Source organism: Hirundo rustica, chromosome 5 (genome assembly GCF_015227805.2).
Source record: "Hirundo rustica isolate bHirRus1 chromosome 5, bHirRus1.pri.v3, whole genome shotgun sequence".
NCBI classification, from domain to species: Eukaryota; Metazoa; Chordata; class Aves; order Passeriformes; family Hirundinidae; genus Hirundo; species Hirundo rustica.
The window spans coordinates 15349139-15368762 of record NC_053454.1 but is presented as its reverse complement, the minus strand read 5'-3'; the positions used below and the strand labels follow the sequence as shown (position 1 = coordinate 15368762).

Sequence of the window (19624 nt, the reverse complement as noted above, 5' to 3'; positions counted from 1 at the left end):
GGGAAGAAGCAGCCTCATGACCCCTCTGGCTGGCTGCGAGTCAGCGGGGCCTGAGGTGGAGCCCTCTGCACTTCCATGGGGTCTCTTGTGCTGGCTGCAGTGACACATCAAATGGGTGCTGTGCAGCTCTTGGCTTCCCTTATCTGTTCTTTCTCCCTTTTCCTCTTTTCCACCTCTCTTACTTCACCCTACTTGGCCTTCTCATACTTCTTCTCTTACTTCCTTGCTTCTAGACTTGTTTAATCGTGTTCACCAGCAGTTTTCTTCTTGCATAACACTTCACTGAAGCATTCTCTTTAAAAATCTCATTATCTTAATAGCTTGCCTTTTGTGTGTATATGTATTTTTCTGCCTTTTCTGTCCCTTTATTTATTTTACATGTCCAAGCCTGATCTCTTTGAAACAGTGTGCACATTAAAAAAAAAAAAAAAAAAGACAGACCTCAGACCTGTAATACTGTCAGTTTTTTTCAGGCACCTTTCCAGTGCATTTAGTGTAACTGAAGGGAACAAAGTCTCCTTGGATAAGGCAGACTGGATTCTGGACACAGCTCCTGGCCTCAGCTGTGCTCGTGCGGCCCTTGGCTCCCATTCTGCTTTCAAGACAGCAGCAAAAACTGAACAAAGCTTTTCTTCATCACTTATGGCCCATCCTGGTTTAGAGAGGATTGCCAAAATAACAGCTCATGAAAGGTGCCAACACTCTCTTCTCAGATGACCTCTGCAGCCCTTTGACACTGAAGAAGGCAGCACGATTTAATCTTCAGGCAATCTCTGGTACAACCGAACCCCGGCAATGCCTGCGCTATTGCCTCCAGGCTGGCTCAGCGTCGCCGGTGGGGAATTCGTAACACCCAGCCGCTGGCGTCTTCTCCTGGCGGAAGCTCAACCATTTGAAGAGAAGGGGAGGGAAAAAAATCCCAATCAGGACGTTTGCACATGCTGTTCTCAGCTTGCTCGCCTGGGTGTTTTGTTGAAGGACTGGGACATCTGCAGAGTAGGGGGAGCGGCGGCTGCAGCGTGCCCTGCTCGGGGCTGAAGTTCCTCCAGCGCCGGGCGCTGTCAGGGCGCGCAGCCGGGGGCGAGCAGCGGGGCGGATCGCGCTACCCGGAGCGTACGCAGACAGACGTGATTAAAATTCAAGTCTCATGGCCTCTGGCATAAACAGCATTCATCAGCCCGGGACTTGCAATGGATCTAAAGCCGCTCGCAGCAGCTCGGCGGAGGAATGCAGTCGGGAAATGCACGTGAAAATGTGCAAGAAGATTGCCCAGCTCACTAAGGTAAGTCTCGCTGTTGCAGTCTTTCCAGGGAGGTGAGGCTGTCCTGGCCGGGGCTGTCAGGGAATTGTCTCCTCTGATGCTCCTTTCCGAGAGGAGGAAAGGGAAACGAGTCTTCTTTATGCTGTTGCCCAGAACATCGGTGCGCACAAACTTCCCTGCGCACAGTTCCCCCGCGGGAACCCCCCATCCTTAGGGGTTGCCTTTGTGGCAGGCGATGGACGCGTCGCACGGATCTGCTCTAGTTACCGTGCGACCATAACGAGAAGAGCTCCAGCTCCGCGAAGACGGGGGGGTCTGTCTGGGAGCTGCTGAGAGGTATTGACACTATCCGCTTTTCTTCTAGAATTATTTCGACTGCATGCAATTTGCGTTTTATAGGTTCTCAAGTAATATTGTTGCAACGCGTGGTACTACATTATGCTAGTACTCTGACTCACAGCTAATTGTTCCTGGTGTGCATAAGAAGAGTTACTTTGAATGACGTTTGGAAAAGGAGTTGGAGAAGAGACAGGACTAAATTACGTGGTATATGGTACTTAAAACTTTTAGTCAATACTGAACTACTCGATATTTTCCACACCATGTTAAGATATAAGAGAAAATATGTAGGAAATGGCAGTTATCTATTGACCTTTTTTATGCTGTATCTTTGTTAGTGAGAAAATCCTATTTACTACCCTTGCTTACTAATACAGATTTTACATGTTCTGTTACCTCGCTGCAATTGATAGAGACTTATTAGCAATGAAAAAACATTGACTAAAAATACAGGTCAAAGAATAGGAAGTCAGTTGTTCGAGTTAGAATGGCTATAGTGCCATCATTCTCATGATAACTGTGTGGTAATGTACATCATGTGCCTCAATATGTAAACAAGAGCTATCTCTAATTACATATACTTCCTATACTATACTTCCTGTACTATACCAATACTAACTTTACAGGTTCTTTGATTCTATGTTTGTTTAGTAGTATTTGTGCACAGTAAGAACCTTACTTTTTGCCCATACATAGCATAATTTTATTGCAGTAGTTTTTTTCAGATGTCTTTTGCTAAATTTCTGCTGTTAAAGTATGTGGGTTGATTTCTTTAGTTTTGATAGAATTTCCCCTCTTGATGCTTTTCGGTTATCTGAAATAAGGATGATTTATATCTGAAGCTCAAAAAAGTATTTCTGAAAAGCAAATAATTCTGTTTTGGAATGTAGCTTTTAAGAAACAAGTTTCTCTGCAATAACACTACACTTATAGTGAATTCATGGCACAGCTGGAATTTAAATCATGTATTTTTATTTTCCCTTCTGAATTCTGTGTAGAGTAATGCAGTACCAACAGCAAGTATGTAAGCAGCAAAATCTGACACCAGATCAGCTGAAAAATGGCTATATGGGAAATTTGTTATAATAATTCTTAGCCTAGGAATTTTGAAAGCTCCCTTTTAAAGCACTGTTTTCTTGGTTATATAACAGTCAGAATGATTATAATAAAATCCCTCCTAAATTTAAATGGCCCATAGTACTTTACATTTTGTTTCTAACTCTGTATGCAATACTGCTGTGTGTTGTTGCACAGCTGCAACTTCTTGTCTCAGTGACTTCATGTTTTCATTGATGAAGAGATAATGATCTCATTATTCATCCTCTCAGTGTTGTGGCAGGTGAGATGAATACAAAATATGTAAATTAGGTATAAGCTATAGATCTTGACTTCCTTTCTCTTTGTTACATAGTCACTGGGGCTTCCTCCTACTCTCAAAGGCAAAGAAGTGTGTAAAGGTATCAAAGGAACCAATCTGGGTGAGGTGATGAATTTCTATCCTTGCATGTAGTGCTGATTATGTCTTAAGGTGTTGATTAGGGGAATAGGGGGATGCAGGGAATCCCAACATGTAATTTGGATGGAGACTCTGAGAGCTGCTCCCATTCTACTGCTGTTTCTGTTTTTGAAAAGGTAAAATCTATGAAGTTTTGATACCTTCGGTCATTCAGTTTTTCTGTTCTGCACGTTTTTGGCTGTAGCTGAAAAAAATACAAACATTTAACAATGTTTTGCTTGCTTTGGGCTACAGACTACTAGTGTTTTGTAGCTCTCTTCTCCTGAAATGAGTGTGTTTGTAATTGTATTCGACTGTAGCAGAATGCATGACTTTGTAGTAGTTACTAAGTAATGCTAATAATGGGTTCATCTGACTCTATATTGCCAATCTGGGAGCCTTGTTCTAAGAAGCACATTTTAAATTGCAGTATTACTGGTCAAGTAGATTGTTACTAAAAAAAAAAAGTCAAGTAGCCTGACAAGAATTTTCTGTATAGAAGAGAGTGCTGATGCAAGGAAAAGTTAATTGCTGGTAAAATGCACTTACAAACCCTTTTTTCCCTTTAGGGGAAAGAAATGTCAAAGGGAAGCAAGTGTGTGCCTCTTCCAGAAGCAGCAGCATAGGCAGATGTTCCTTAATGACTTTGTGTGGAGCAGCTCAAAATGTTACACATTCTGACTGCCTATCACCAGCAGTCACTTGGAGGTTTAGTGCCTCATCTCGCTCAGCAAGGTAGAAAATAAGACCATTATTTAATAAGCTTCAGTGGAAAATCAGCTGGAAAAGCAACCCCCTCTTTCCTCTGTTGTTTAAGGGAGGTATGGCTGACTTCTGCAAAAAATATATATACTCATGTTTAATTCTGTTAGCTTCACTCTTGTGGGTGGAAATTTACTGAAGAGTTACCAAGTGACTTGGCACGTGTGTGAGGGTGTAGACTGTTTACACCACTTCAGTGTCTTGTAGCAGGGGTAAATATTAGATCTTTTAACCTTTCCTGCTTTATCTGCCATAAAGCTTTCAGCCATTTCTTGGTTTTAGACATGAAATATGATCAGATTTTAATGGTTTATTCTGGAAGCACCTGACAGCTGGATAACTCTAACAGAGCACTTCTGTGGTCTACTCATGTTCCAGTTGAAAAATACTGACTTTTTCACATAGTTTAAGTTTATTGACGTTGTTTGCTGTGATGTGTTAACAGTACTCAGTGACTAATGCTAACAGTGGTTCAGCTGTTGTGCAGCTAGTTGTTATGCTACCAGAGCTCCCCTGTGTGCTTGAAGCTTTTTGATCTCAGCTCTCTAGAGACATATTCAATATTCTACAAAAATGAAGCAAAGTAGAATAGAAGGAAAACTAGGATCATGCTTTTGGAGCTACAGTATTTTTTCTTTGGGCAGGGAATATAAAAAAATTATTTCCATATAGGCAAATAGAATCTATTTATAAAACTGTTTAAATTATGTGCTAACAAGACCAACAAAAATCAGCCATCCATATCCTGAAGTACTTTCTGATGTATTTGTTTCCACGATTTTTGTGTACAATTTGCTATCAGGATTTCAAGGCTAGCATTATTTTTGCCTATGAGCTGACAAGAATGTGCAGGCTAAGATTTCTTGACTTGTCATTACTGCTTATCCTTACAGAAAGTTCCTCCCTAAAAAGGAACTCCTGGATTATTAAATGCATGTGCAATGTCATAAAATTGTGTTGGTCAGCTAGTCAAAAGCAGTATTAAACCCATACTTCTATTATGAAAAAGCCTAGTATCTTGTTTGGATAGCTAGAAATTATAATTTAAATTAATACAAGGGATAAGAATGACATCTGTGTGTGGAATTCTTTATACCATACAAATTTGGCACTAATTATATCAAGCTCGCAGAAAATCTGATGGTCTTAGTATCTGACAACTCAAGACTAGTTTACAGTGGAGAGTATGTAATGAATTCAAGTCTCTTTATCAATGAATCCTGGTTAATGTTTTGCATATTATTAATATGCAAATTATAGGCAATAGGCAAAAAAAATCTAATGATCCATTAATTGCACAAAAGAAAATTGCAAGCCTATAGCTTTTTCATGTTCTGTCTTTTTTTTTTTTTTTTTTTTTTTAAATAATGGCAATATTTAAGAGCACCTTTTTCAGTGACACTATAATAGTACCTCTCTCTTAGGATTCCCTTTAACCAGTACATGCCAATGTTTTACAATTGTGAAAATTATACCAAAATTAGAAGTCAGTGGAAGAGTCTCATGTAAATATTTTGAGCTATGTATTTTAGGCTTTTGAGCACTCCAGCCTTGAACATTGTATATAAAATATGTTTTTCCCCATAAAGAGTCATGTTATTCCCCACCCGCCCCGCAGTAGTCCTGTCCTCATTAGTTAAAATATTTTCTATGCTTTATTAAAACAGCTATAACACTGAGGTAGAACTACTAGATTTTGATAACAAGGCTGTTAGAACTACAGATAGTACTTTTACATGTTTTACAATGTTGAAATGTTTTTACTAAAATAGTGATACACCCTAGTATTTAATAAAAATAATGAATTTTTTGCAGACTACAGGACATTGCAATGCAACTCAGTGCATTGCCACTACGCTCTTTGTAGACTGCTTCCACTTTTTATGATTTTAAATGGTGGTTAAACTTTCTTGGTTTTGTGATCGTTGATACAATCCCAGAAGGTGTCCAGCATATGCTTAATAAGAATATCTTCCTGAAATGGGAATGTGAGTAGTGGCTGTATTTGATCTTGCTCCATTTTACTCTCACAGATGTTTGTGTAAAAATGTTCTGGGTACATAAGTAATCGTGTAGTATTATGGTGTATATTGTCATGTAGCCCTTTAGCTTCATAACACTGTGTTGACTCGGTGTCCAGTGACGCTGCTTTGAAAATGAGGAGAGAAGCTGAAAGAAAAATGTCTTTTAAAAAACACTGTGCTGAGGTCTGTCTGGGGCAATAGCCTGATTCTGATGGTGCCCAGAGAGATACAGGAGTATGACATGTCTGGTGTTCCTCTCTAAAGTTTCATTGCCTTCATTGATCTGTGAGATTTTCCAAAGATTAGCAGGGTATCTTAATACTTCCTTGCCCTAACTGGATTTTTATTCAACACATTTTACAATCACTTCTTGAATCCTTGTGATCTTTTAGTTGAATTTGCTTACAGCAGCAAGAACTTAAGTTTTGATGCCTGTTGTAATAGAAGCTGGTATTATAAATTCACAGATACCTGAGGGTTCTGATGCTTTCTTTTCTTAATTAGCGAAGTAACCAATCTGTATAATGCTTTGGATTAGGAAGAAACAGGACTCATTTTATCTACTCTTCTCACAGATTTATGAAAAGGGCAAAACTGGCAATAAATATTGTGGTTTAAATAAATTATAATATTTGTCCCTACAAAACCATGTATTTGTTTGGATAAAATCTCTTCCACTTCGAGCTGTAATTAAATCAACAGTTCTAGAACTATATTTGCAAGATTACCAAATTCTACTATATTTAAAGTAAATACTTGGAAAGATGGGAATCAAGTGAGAGCTTACTTGACAAGTCTCTTTTGGTACTGTATTTATTGTAAAATTGGACAATGTTGCTTTATTGTAATCTGCAGATCAGAAGGTATTTTGGAAGCATAACATTTCAGGTAAATACCTGGAATCACTTAAAAAACAGCCAAACAAAACTTTTCAAAGCACTGAACATGTGTTTGCAATTTAGATTCTTTAAAGTTCTTTAAAAGTCTGGGATGTAATGAAACAATTGACAAAACAGTGTTATTTTGGCAAATGACTTCTGTCACCACTGTATCTAAATCTGGTTGATGAAATGCATTAGGCCATATTTTTGAAGCATAATTGAGATCAAACTTCTATGAGTTTTAGATAGGTTTAAGTCCTAGAAGAGTTTGATATGTAACAAAAAACAGAGCTAAACTATCCATGAATTTCATGCAAATAAGGTATTTCTTTCTTTTCCTTATATTGACACAGATTTGGTGACTCCACTCGTGTACTAAAAATTCACCTGGTCTACAGTGACAATGGACAGAGGACATAAATTTGTCAGACAGATCCTCTGCTTCTTGCACATTAGACATCTGACAGAGCTTCCTAAGATAAAGTTGAACTCATCCAAGACTGTAATAGCCTAAGATTTATGGGGATATTTGAGATCTTAAGGAGTTAAGTATTTCACCAAGAAAGTGATTGCAAAATGTGAAGAGAAAGAACTCTGAAATCAAACAAAATGGCCTTTCTGCTTGCCTGCATATGTGTGAGTGTTAATTGGCACTGATTTTTCAGTGTCTAAGCATAATCTTTCATCTAGTTTTGTGGGTTTTAATAGACATTTTACCTAATTTAGCTTTTACTGAAAAATAATGTGATCCTCTGACAACATTTGGATACAGCTTAACCTGATAAATACACTCAAGATGAATTTGAATCACCTCAAAGTAGTAGAAATGTATTTCATGTAAATGTCATGCTAACTGATTTTATTTATTCTAGCTCTTTATTTATTCTAGCTCTCACACAGAATCTAAATAAAAAGTATGTTTTCTATTTAAGTTAAAAAAAAAAAAATTCAAATTTATGTGGAAAAGGGTTTTGACATATAAGATACAGCATGAGCCAGAAACTGTAAAAAAGATTTACAACATCATAATGTAGGGAGGCAGGTACTACAAAGATCTGGGTTAGAGCATGCATTGTTTCACATAGTAAGTAATGACCTGGAAGTAAAAAGAAACAACATATTAAAATTAATGGATTATACTAATTCCGAGGGTAATAAATATCTAAACAAAATGGAAGGAAATAAGGCATATAGATGGAAGACAAAATAAATTTCATCCAGTTAATGAGCACCCGATATCTGTTTTGGTTTGTAAATTGTTGGTAAAACAGCATGAAGTGGGTATATAGAAATGGAGTCAGTATGAGGTGAGACATCAGTGCAAGGTGGAGAGAAACCCTAGAGAACATACAATTTATCAGTTTCAGCCTCTGAGAATGGAAACTTTTTTCCCTTTGCACAGGGCTTTGTCAGCTCTGTAGAAAAGGGAGAAGCTGGAGAAGGAGTATGCAGAAATGATATAAACCCATGAAGCAACCAATTTCACTTGTGTCACCTGATTTAGACACCTGTATTGGGAAGGGATATATTGTTCTTTGGAGTCATCTGTCTTTCTCCTTTGGCTAACCTGGATTAGATGTGTGATGATGCAATGGACGATGTTGGGTGAGATTAATGCCATCTCGTATGCAGGAAACATCTTCCAGAGAATGTCATGTGTAGGGTTTCTCTAGACATTTCTTTGCAGTAATTGCTAGCGGTGTCCTCAGACTTCCTTATGTGGTTGCTGTGTTTCAGAATAACCAGTTTCTCTCAGAATTTCCATGTCACATTTGAAGAAGTCTCTAATATTTCCTTAACTGTTTAGGAAGACCTACTTCTTGCTATGCTGGGGAGGCACTGCTTACAATCAGTCATAGCAGATGGATTTGTGACCAGTGTAAAAAAAAAAAAAAAAAAAAAAATTAAAGTTGGGTAGATATTACTGAACAGCTCCAGAATAAATTTCAGTAATAAACTGCCTGGTATTCTCCCAGAGCAGAGGACTCTCTTTCTAGGATTAACTTCTGTGATTCTACAATATTTTTTTGCTTTTCTGAAATTTTTCTGAAGTTGTTGGGATGTAGTATTGGTGCCCAATATGCTGTTCATATACAGCTAGCACCAAAAGTGGTTAGACTTAGACAAACAAATTCAGTACTTCTGGAGACCTTTTTGGGGTTTACACAACACAGATTAGACTTGTGGCACTTACTGCAGTTAAGACACTTCCCAATTAACTCCCAATTAAGTTTTGTGGTTCTACAACATACTTTTTTCTTTGCTGAAAGCATTGGTGCCTTTTTTAGTACCTGCTCTGCTTGTGGAAATATTCTTGCAATATAGCTTTACCTTCCTAATTCTTAAATTGCCTGGCAATTATTCTTGTAACTTATTAGAAACTGTAAAGTGCAAATGAGGGACAGCCGGATGTCTCTTTAGTAAAATTTAGGCCAGAGCTCATTTTATGTTAGATCACACTTGGGAGATTGGGTGCAATACATAAACCATTAAAATACCATTTTCTGTGTTCAGTATTACACTACACTAAGCAGAAAAATAAAAGGTAAAAAATGGGACCAAATAAATGTACCTGTGTTATTTTCTTGTATTAAATTTAAACTGAAGCTGGCGGGGGTGGAGGGAACAAAGAATGTGGCAGAAAGAGGCAAAAAATGTGCCAAAATATATTAAAAACCTGTAGACATTTTATACTTATGCTTTCTTGATACATTTTAGTTTTTCTTTGTGTTTTTTTTGCACTGACATGGTAGTGTAGTGTAGGAAAAGGGGTGATATATTCAAATTTGAGCATGAATGAATGAGGCATGAAAGCTTGAGACATTGCACCATGAGCTTCTGCCCAAGAGACATCAGGTCATCTCAACACAGGTGGATTCCGTACAGAGCCATTGGCTACCTCTGTGCTGCACCACCTCAGTCTTCCAGGGTCTGAAGGGCTTTATCATGGATGAAAGGATATAGATTCACCCTGAAATTAAAGAGAAACTCCTGCAGCAAAAAATCCTTTATTATAATAAGGATTCATTCTGGTGTAGGATACAAGCCATGTACCTCTTCTGAGACACTTCGGGAAGTTTGGAGTAACTTTTTTTTTTTTTTTTAAGCTTCTCTCATACTACACAACACTACATACGTGTTTGCATTATGAACAGTTGCTGCAAATATTTGGATGCATGGAATTATTTCTGTGCTTTCAGGGAAGCACAGAGAATGCAAGGAGAGAGCTGAGACTTAGCTCTTTAGGTCCCAAGTCATACCTTAGAACAGTAGCATTTATCACCTATGTATGAAATCAGCATAGGTGTAAAATTGGATCAGCATTGTAGGTAATCATAGCCTAGGCCTGTACCTTAATTAAAAGACATTATTCTTCAGTGTTAGAACATGAGAGACTGATTAGAGTATTAATTAATTAGTAAATTGTGGGAGGTGGGTTTATTTTCTAGAGAGCCTGTAGAGTTGGTGACAAAGGAGGGTTAAGGATAGAGGAGCCATTTGTTTAAATAACTGAAGTTATTATTTATAATTTCCCTGTAGTTTGCTTTTAAAGAGGCTGGCGTGTTTATCAGGACCTTGCTCTGCTCTGCTTGGCAAGTAGACAAGATGAGTTCAAAGAAACAAATTTACCTGCTAGTGAAGACCAGATATTGTTGCTACTAGTGCAAAGGAGATGATGCATGGAGTCACCTGGCATTAGTGACCCTCTAGCAAACTTCTTCCTTAATAACAGAAGTTTGAAGTTTGTGTCCTTCCCTGCTTTGTGTAGAGTGCTGCTGGGCGTACCCTGTTTGGCATCTGCATCCAGGGCAGTTTCTAATTTTTTTTTTTTCTTTTAAATTTTATTTATTTATTTATTTATTGGGGGGGGGGGGGGGGGGGGCTGGAGGGGTGGTTTGTGGTTTTTTTATTTGTCCGTTTGGTTGGTTTTTGGGGGCTTTGTTTGTTGTTGTTGGGTTTTTTGTAGTTTTTTTGTTGTTGTTGTTGTTATTATTTTTTCTTTTAACCCTTTTTTGTCAGGAAGGTTTTGTGTCTACTAGCTTGGGCCTAAAGGAAGAACACTTATGATCTTTTGCTTTTCTTCTTTTCTTTGATTTATCTTAGCATCCTTAATCCTCACCTTCCATACCAAATTGTCTTACTTCTTATTCATCTAGAAAAGCAAGCTGCTAGAACTACTTTTTTCATGGTGATAGTCAAGTTCCTCTAAGAATAGTATTTAACACTACTGTGAGTAGAGAGTAATTTTTGGTTTGAATGCTTTAACTGTCTTCACTGTTAGGTGCAGTTGAATGTTTTATTTTTCTTTTTTGTTTGTTTCTTTGTTATTTTATATCACCATAAGGAAAATTAGAAAGGAGCTGCTGTTTAGATTTACAGCATTTGAAGGACAAAATAGGACAAATGAGATGGGTTCACATTCACTGCACTGTTAATATTCAAGTGTGTGTAAGTAATAATGTTTTAACAAAGCTGCCATAGAACACTGAGGTGCTATAAATTCATTTCAGTGTTCCCCAATCCACTTGGTTTTGGAGAACTGTAAGGAGGCAGAAGCCATTGGTATTATGGTAGGGACTCCAAGAGCAATGATGTGCTCTTTTCATTTGAAAGCTATTCTGTCTGTACTGTCAAATGATCAGTTTTAGAGCTGCTTTTTAAAAGCTGTTTATCAACACAGCTTTTAAGGGATTTATACCACGTTAGTGTATACTCACAGTGTAGGGGTCTAAAATAATTTTTCAGTATTTTTCCTTTCAGTACATAAAGCACTGGATTCATCTCATATAATTCCAGTCTTCAGAATGAGGTATCTGGAATAGGAATATAGGAGCTATATTCAGTAGGGAGTGAAAGGCACATGTGAAGGGCTTAAATTTCATAAAGTAGAGAGCAGCAACCATCTCAAAATTAAATCTTTTAAGAAGGTTAAGATATGGAGGAGTCAGTTTCAGCGCTCAAGCTTGAAGATTAAATTTAAGGGCGTGCAAATCAAAATGCTTTGTTGTGATTCCAGCCAGTACTGGACAGCAGTTTAGGATTAATAGATGGGGCAGGGAGGCCAGATTCTTCCATTGTTTTAGATAACTCATGTAAGGTGCTGGTGGTAGTCTAATGCTTAGTGGAATTTGGGAAACCTGTATGATTCAGTCAGATTTTAGAGGAATCCTGAACACAACCTAGCATGAGACAGGCCATGGTAATTTATTAGATAAATTTGTCGTTGAGTGAACATCTCACTCACTAGGCTAGATGTTCATTTCTGTTTTACTGGAGGAATGAAATACAGAAAAATTATCATCAGCATCTGACCTAGTTAACTAAAGAGTTACTCAGCCTAATTACTGGTCATTCATAACTGATCAGTGTGGAAAATGTGGGCAAGAATAACATTCTTGGAGTTTTTGTGTCTGTCTCTGGAATAGATAATAACTGTTCATAGAATGATTTTAGCTAGTGACATGAAGAAATCTGTTCAGTATGCTGTAACTCTTTCCATTTCAAAGGAAAATGGTTAAAAATAACAGAGAAGAATTAATGACTTGTAATCTAAGGCCCCAAAAATATACCTATCTAAATGCAGACAATAACTTCATGTCTGATATTCTTCTGAAATATGAGGCTGTTACTCTATTTTGTCAAATGTTTGTCAAGAAATATATTGAGACTGTGTTTTGCATTCGTGACTTTTTACGGCTTCTGTACCTTATTCATGACTGCCAGGGAGGAAGTTGACTATGCACAAGATGTATTTGTGTATTTGCTTTAAATTATGGTTGACTGAAATTTCAATGTTATTCATATACAGATAGCACAAAAAAGTGGTTGGACATCGATAAGCAAATTCAATTATTCTGAAGACATCATCTAGGCTTATATAACACATTGCAGGCTTGTGACACTTGTTCTGGTCAAGACACTTACTGGACTCTCAATTGAGACTTGCTCTGATAAAGGTTTGACGATTATAGGGCCACAACTCTAGCATAATTAAAAAATTAATTGTGACATTGTTTCTGTATTTATTTATTTATCTACTTACTTAAGGCTATGGTTTTCTCAAACATTGTATAAGAATCTTTTGATGAACTTCTGTGGGTTCAGACCAGACTGAAAATATCTGTCAGAATGTGTGTATAAATTCCAAACCTAGTTTTTTAGAGCAGTAATTTATCCCTAAAAAGCTCTAACCAACCAAGCAAGTCAAAAACCTTCATACGTAATGTGTTGCTCTCCTTGAGTTAGATAACTATGTCCAGTAGAAACTGGATTAGCCTGTATATGTCCTAGTGGAGGTCTGAAAGACAAGCATGTGTCTTTTCAAGGTAGTTATTCTGTTGTGCAATCATATGTAGCTGTAAATTTAACTGGGACATTTAATCTTCATTTCAGGCTGCTATGGGCTTCTGATAGCATCTTCTTTTTGAAGCAGCAGTAGAATGATTGTACAACAGCTTCTGTGAGTGATATTTGGTGTGTGTTATGGTAACAGATGACGCCTGCTTAGCATAATAAGGTCTTACAGTCATGAGAATTATTATTCTGCATTTCGTAAAAGAAAATAAAACATTAAAGGGCATAAATCAGTTGTTTGAAAAAATTACTTTTTGTCATCAGAGACTTGCTTGAATCTGCTAAAAGCTGTTTTGAGCTTTATAGCTGTTACTGAAATTACAGGGAAAAAAACCCTGAAACACATTGCCTGAACACTTCTCCGAATCAAGTCAAAAGATGTTTGCAGTTGGGTAATATCTACCCTGAAATGTTGACCAAACTGACTTGTCAGGAATGTGATTCCAGGAGTGCTTCTTTCATGGTGTTTTAACTGGAGCCAGGAGTACAGAGTTTAATCCACTTTTCTTACTTTCATTTACATCAAGAAGTGATTTTGGTCCGCATGAACTGGATGACAGGACCTCAGGTTTCACTGTTGAGATTTGCCACTACTGGTCCCCAGCACTTTCGTGCTAAAGGCAATTTTGCCTTTAGTAGTCCTGCTGCACTGAAGGTCAGATGAACTGGACTTCAGACAAGGAGTTAATTAGCTAGAGAAGGGACCCATCTTCCTTCTTTGTATTAGGGATCAAACTAGTGAAATGAAGTGACAATTTACCTAGAGTAAAATAGACATTTCTGTCAAAAAGTGGGGAAAAAATTGTTTGTCACAGTATTTTCTTCCTTTTTTAAAAGATTTTGCGGTTTAAAATTGTCCCTTCTCTTCCTGGTAGGAAAAAGAAAAAAATAATTTATAGCAGTAATTCTCTTTCGGTGTTTAACACCTTGATAATCCAGTTACTGTATTTAATGGCTACTGTTCCCAAGATACTTCACTTTTCCATTTTTCTTGTTTGATAGGTGATATATGCCCTGAATACTAAGAATGATGAACATGAGGACAGTATACAGGCTCTGAGAGAGGCTCATGAAGAAGAAATTCAGAATATTCTTGCTGAGACCAGAGAAACAATTCTCCAGTGTAAAAGCAAAGTTGAGGAAGAACAGTTACTGAGAAAGCATATTCAGGCCCTTGAAATTGCAGTAGCACAACACAAGAGATTGAAGGAAGAAGCCTTGGCAGAGTTAGTATTGTGTAAAAAGCAAGCAGAAGAGAAGGAGTCAAGAACAGAAGTGAAGCAAGCACAGACAGGCCTTTCTACACACACAGTAGATACCAATGCAGGCTTTGAAAACAAACTTTTACATTTAAATCAGGAGTTTGATGGACTGCTAAATGAATGCAAAGCATTTAGAGGAGAAAATCTAGATAAAAAAGCAAATTTAGATGAAAAATGTAGTGTGGAAAGACGCACTGTAATAAATGAGATGGAAGACCTGAAGGGCGAGAACCAGAAAACCACTGAAGAATATACTCAGAAAACAAGAAAACTGCAAGCCCCTTGTGAGACAGAAAAAGAGACTTTGAAAAATGCCATGCAGCAATCTGCGATAGAAACAAACTGTCAGCAAAGAGAAAAAGAGCAAAAGAAGAGCTCAGAGACTGAGCAAGGTTTTTTGCTGCGGCAGGTAAAGAAGCTGGAAGCAGACCTAGAGGAGAAAAACCAGAAGATAAATGAGAGAAAGAAGCATTCCCAGAAGCTGAAGGAGCAAATACAGGTAGAGTATGAGACACTAACTCTATCTCTGCCTGAGAAAGTGAAAATTATCATTTCTTTAAAATTTGGGGTAGGTGGGTCTTTTAAATATCATGTTGATTCAAATGCTTTTTAAGTAGTAAAGCAGTTTTAGAGGCTTAGAACTGAAATAGGAGTGATAAAATGCTGACAGCTTTAAAGAAAGAATTAAGGTGATTAGTTACTCGTTAGGAGAACACTTTGAACAGTAGACTTTGTATTCCTTGAGGGAGGAGTGAAGTAAAACTTACCTGTTGGCTGAACAGAATTTTACCTTTCCTGCCCAGGAATGTGACAAGAACAGCAAGCAGGCACTACTGCTACCAGTGAGTGTTTACAGAGTACATTCTCCTTTTTCCTCGTGGTTGCCAGTAGCTCAGTGCATGGGTATGAAGAGGGTTAGATAAAAGACCTGAGCTGGCAGGAATCAAGTTCTTTGTATGACTCTTGCAGCAGCAGCTTGTACAAGTGCCATTTAGTGAAATGTCCTTTACACTTGTGAAGTTTTACATGCTGAGCCACGAGACTTTTGCTGTTAGTTCTCACCTTGCACTTTGCCTGCCCACCCTCACTGCTGTGTATCTCATACACTTGCAGCACAGCTCTGCAGACCCCTCCTGGTTGCATCATGTGTCAGATGGAGTTTCAGAGGTTGGCATGTCATGGGAAATCTGCCAAACAGCTGCTTTTGGTACAGAAAGTCAGAGTGCAGGAGAGATGCTGATGCACAGTGCTGAAATTGAATCACACAGTCATGCTCTATGCTCAGTTGTTCAACTTCCTTCTGATACTTTTGGTGCTTTACATCACATAAACTCACCTGCCAGACATGTCCCCAGCCCCTTGACAGCAATCTTGCATATTAGATAAGAAAACACCTTGAAGGTCTAGACTTGGAGTATTACAGAATAATAAAAATTGTTCCCTAATGGGAAAGAAGATTTTCTTCCTTTAGAGGAAGAGAGGCCCGGAATTCTGCAGGGGGCAGGGTCAGCCCAGTAAGCTGTGTTCTTCCATGGCAGCTCTTAACTGTTTTCACCATCCGCCTTCACATCTTGCTTGCCACTATCATTTTGCTGATGATGCAGAGTTCTGAGCTACCTCTTTGAAGGATGTTCTTCGAGGGAGTTGAGCCTACAATACAGTCACTTCCTCTTTGTTTTACAAGATCAGAGGATGAATTGAATACACCTTCCCCAGCATTATTCAGATTTCATTGTCTTTGTGTGTAGATCTGTAGCACAACAACCTCTGTCTTTTACAGAAAACTGGAGGCGATACAATGAATGGCAGAGATGCAGATAAGCCCCTTTTTTAAATTGAGTCAATCTGTAATATCTGTTTCAATACTAAAAAGTGTCCTGGCTCTGTAGAAGTTGGAAGCATTAGAGCGGAAGAGAGAAAGGAAGATTTGGTTGGGGTTTTTTTGGTTTTTTTTGTGGGTACTTAGGTAACATTCAGAGAAAATGAAGAATAAACACATGAACACTTATGCACATGGTTTACTCTTCTGATTTATTGTATAAGAAATGCAATAATTTAGGAATAAATAATGTAAAATATGATAGGAAGTTAGAAGTAAGAGGGTGGTGTCATTAGCAACTTATTTTCTAAATTCAGTATCAGCTGGATAAAACTGAAATATTTTCTGAAGGACATATGCTCAACTCGTACATTTCAAATCCTCTAAGTCTGTGGAATGAGGCTGATTTACATACCACTGGAGCATATTGCCTTGAATCTTTTAAGAGATACCCTCAAACTAGGATAAATCTGCAAGGGAAAGAGTTAGACATGATGATGTTTTCTGTTTCTTTACAGTTTGAACAACAACACAAAAATTTTTCTCCTTTCTAAATCGACTATTTCTTATGCCACCATTAAATACATTTTTTAGACTTCTGTGGACAATGGACAGGGAAATAGAAACATCATTTTAATCAGAAATACCTTTGAGCATTAAAGTATTGAGCAGGAAAAGCTATTATAAGGCTTGAAAGGTGAAAGGACTGTTGCAACAAGATGAATTTTCCTGTTTTCTCAGTGTATGCTTAGAGGTTTGAGACCTTTAGATGAAAGGTATTACATTAGTACACATTTATTATTATTACTGTAGGAGGGAGACTACAGAGGTTGAAAAAATCATTAAGTCTGGTCTGTGCAGTCTAGTTTTGGAAGAATTCTGGTATATATGCCAGAGGTAAAAGTAACAAGCTTACCTTGAAGTTTTGAGCTACAGAGAGTGTTAAATACAAGTTAGTTTTAACCCTGAGGTATTTCTTGACATTCATATAGGAAAAAATGTATTTTTATCTGAGTGAGTATTGCAGTATTATGCTAGACATCTGAAACTGCAACTAGAACCTCCAGAAATAGAACATTAAATATGGTTCAAATTTTTTCCATTAGTAATGGAAAGACAACTCCCAGCAAAGTCTGTAGGACCCAATTTTTTTCTGACTTTAGAAATCTGTATAGTAATATTACAAACTGTTGTATTTCAGCAACTGAAGAAATCCTAATTAATAGTCATTAACTTTTGGCATAAGTTGTCATGAAATTATTAGAAATATAACCTATTTCAAGTTTAGGATAACCTCAGACATCTTTTAGATGGTAACTATTGATGGGTATTCACTTTAAAATGATGCCAACTACATGTGAGGGGAGGGCTCCACATCACAAATATTCTGGCAGCAGAGACAGTTTAAGCAAAAAATGCATTTAAACCAGCTCTGTAGGTGATTTATATCATGGAACACCAAGAGAGAAAATGACCATTTATTTCTTATTACAAGAAAATACATATGTAATAAATGTGAAAGTAATGTCATACATATTTTAGGATTTGGAAGTATAGCTTAAGCGAACGCAGCAAGAAATTCTGGGATCAAAATGTATAGTGAAAAAAGAGGAAGAAGATCTAAGTGTAGTCAGAGAAATTCACATCAAGAAAAGGAAATCCTGCATAGAGCAGGTAAGATGCTCATTAATGTCATTCTAAAGTACTTCCCATGTTAGTAGTCACTGATACTGGAAATTCTACAAGTTATTTATGCTACTTGAAATGTGAATTTTGGTACCACAGAAGATATGGAAACTATACTGAATTCCCAAAGCAAAGCTGTTAATAAAGTAGATGAACTGAAACATCAACTAATGCAGGTGCAGCAAATGACTTCTACCAAAGAGAGCCAGGAAAAGAGCAACTCTGAAGATGTGCAAGAGCTTTAACAGGTGATTTGCTCTTAAATATTCAAAGACATGGTATACCAAATGTACTGAAATCAATGTAGGGTTGGGTTTTTTTTAAGACTGATGGTTTTATTGTACGAGAGTCAATCCTGTAAGATTCCCAGGTCTCTAAGATTGTTCAGTGGAACACTGGCTTGTGTTCATAACTTGAAAAACATGAGTTTCTGCAAAGGCAGCAAAGGAGCTACAGACATCCTTGGTCCTTGGCATAGTGTTCAACTGCTTCTGTAACCAAATCCTTAAAGAGAGCAATGTCTAAGGCAGACTTTCTCAGCTGAGGTCAATTGGAATACTGATTTATTTATTTTTAATATAGAAAATAGTCATCCTGAAAAGCTGTGCAGAAATGATAGCAGGAATAAACTCAGTAAAACGAGGAGTGTTTGTATCCTGAGAGTACCCTCTGTTCAATATCTCCCCTTAAGCAGCTGTTCAGCCCTGAATCTTTTCTATACTTTTTAGTTCTCTTAAATTATTGTTAAGCTACTATTCAGGAGAATTAGACTTGGCATCAGAGTCAGCAGATAGTCTACTGTGCTTTTCTGCAGGACTAAGGCTGTGCTTGAGGCAGCCTGTGTGGTTGGAAGTGAGTTACACACCCAAGCTCAAACCACAACAGCAAAAAACCCCAAATCATTCCTAGACTGCAGAAGAGGCTTACCATCCTGAATCAGTACAGCTCTACATTTTTAACTAAAATAAAGCCAATATTTTTCAATGGAGTATTACCACCTAAATAGCATTTTCACTACAGAACAGACTAGTGTGACCCCAGAGATCTACGCAGGGGTTATTTTTTTTACAGTATGTCTAGTGTGTTTTATAGACTATGAAAACTGTAGCTGTTCACAAGGAGGGTATGAATAAAAGAGAGAACTTTCTTTGTAAAATTAAACATCAGCCCTGTAAGGAAAAGATCTGTCTGAAGGATTAGCTGTTAAAAGGAATGGTAGATCATGTAATGAAGGATACGAAGGAAATCAGGCCAGTCTAACACTTCATGGTATCTGGGGAGAAAAAAAAAAAAAAAAAAGGCAGAAGGTAGGAATGTTCTTCTATTGATAGATGCTTTAATTCATCAGGTTTTAATCTTATTGGTCACAGCAGCATAATTTGAATTATGTTCACTGCAGGCACTTTAAATTAACATAAAATGCAGGACTTTCTTGCTACAGAAAAAAAAAATCAGAGAAATAAAAGAAAAAAGGTCAGACTGATGTATTTCTGGGAAAAGCTCCAAAGACAGGAAGGTGAATTTATCCTTGATGTGATAAATGGCCTTCTAAGCTATACTCATCCTTGAATGCTTTGCATGTGGCAGTTGGAGTGTTTTATAAAAGATCCTTCCTGAAGAAGAATGTATTGTGGGTGTTATTCCAGTTTCTGAGTTAAATTTTCATGGATCACTGCTGTGAAATAACTCAGAAAAATTGATTTAATCAGAATTTTGTATTGTCTAGGCAGAGGATCTAATT

At 37.4% G+C, this 19624-nt stretch overlaps 1 protein-coding gene across 3 annotated transcripts in view; it reads left to right on the top strand.

Moving 5' to 3' along the window:
- The first annotated feature begins 534 nt into the window (after positions 1 to 534).
- FAM184B (family with sequence similarity 184 member B) overlaps positions 535 to 19624 on the top strand; it is a 37096-nt gene continuing 18006 nt past the window's right edge. For 2 of the 3 annotated variants that reach the window (XM_040065885.2, XM_040065884.2), the window contains exons 1-2: positions 535 to 1282; positions 14119 to 14877. In XM_040065885.2, the coding sequence (XP_039921819.1) occupies positions 1148 to 1282; positions 14119 to 14877 (894 nt within the window). In that variant the 5' untranslated portion in view covers positions 535 to 1147. Of the gene's footprint in view, positions 1283 to 3092; positions 3233 to 14118; positions 14878 to 19624 lie in introns of those variants that run through there. The other variant, XM_040065886.2, reaches the window with a different exon arrangement.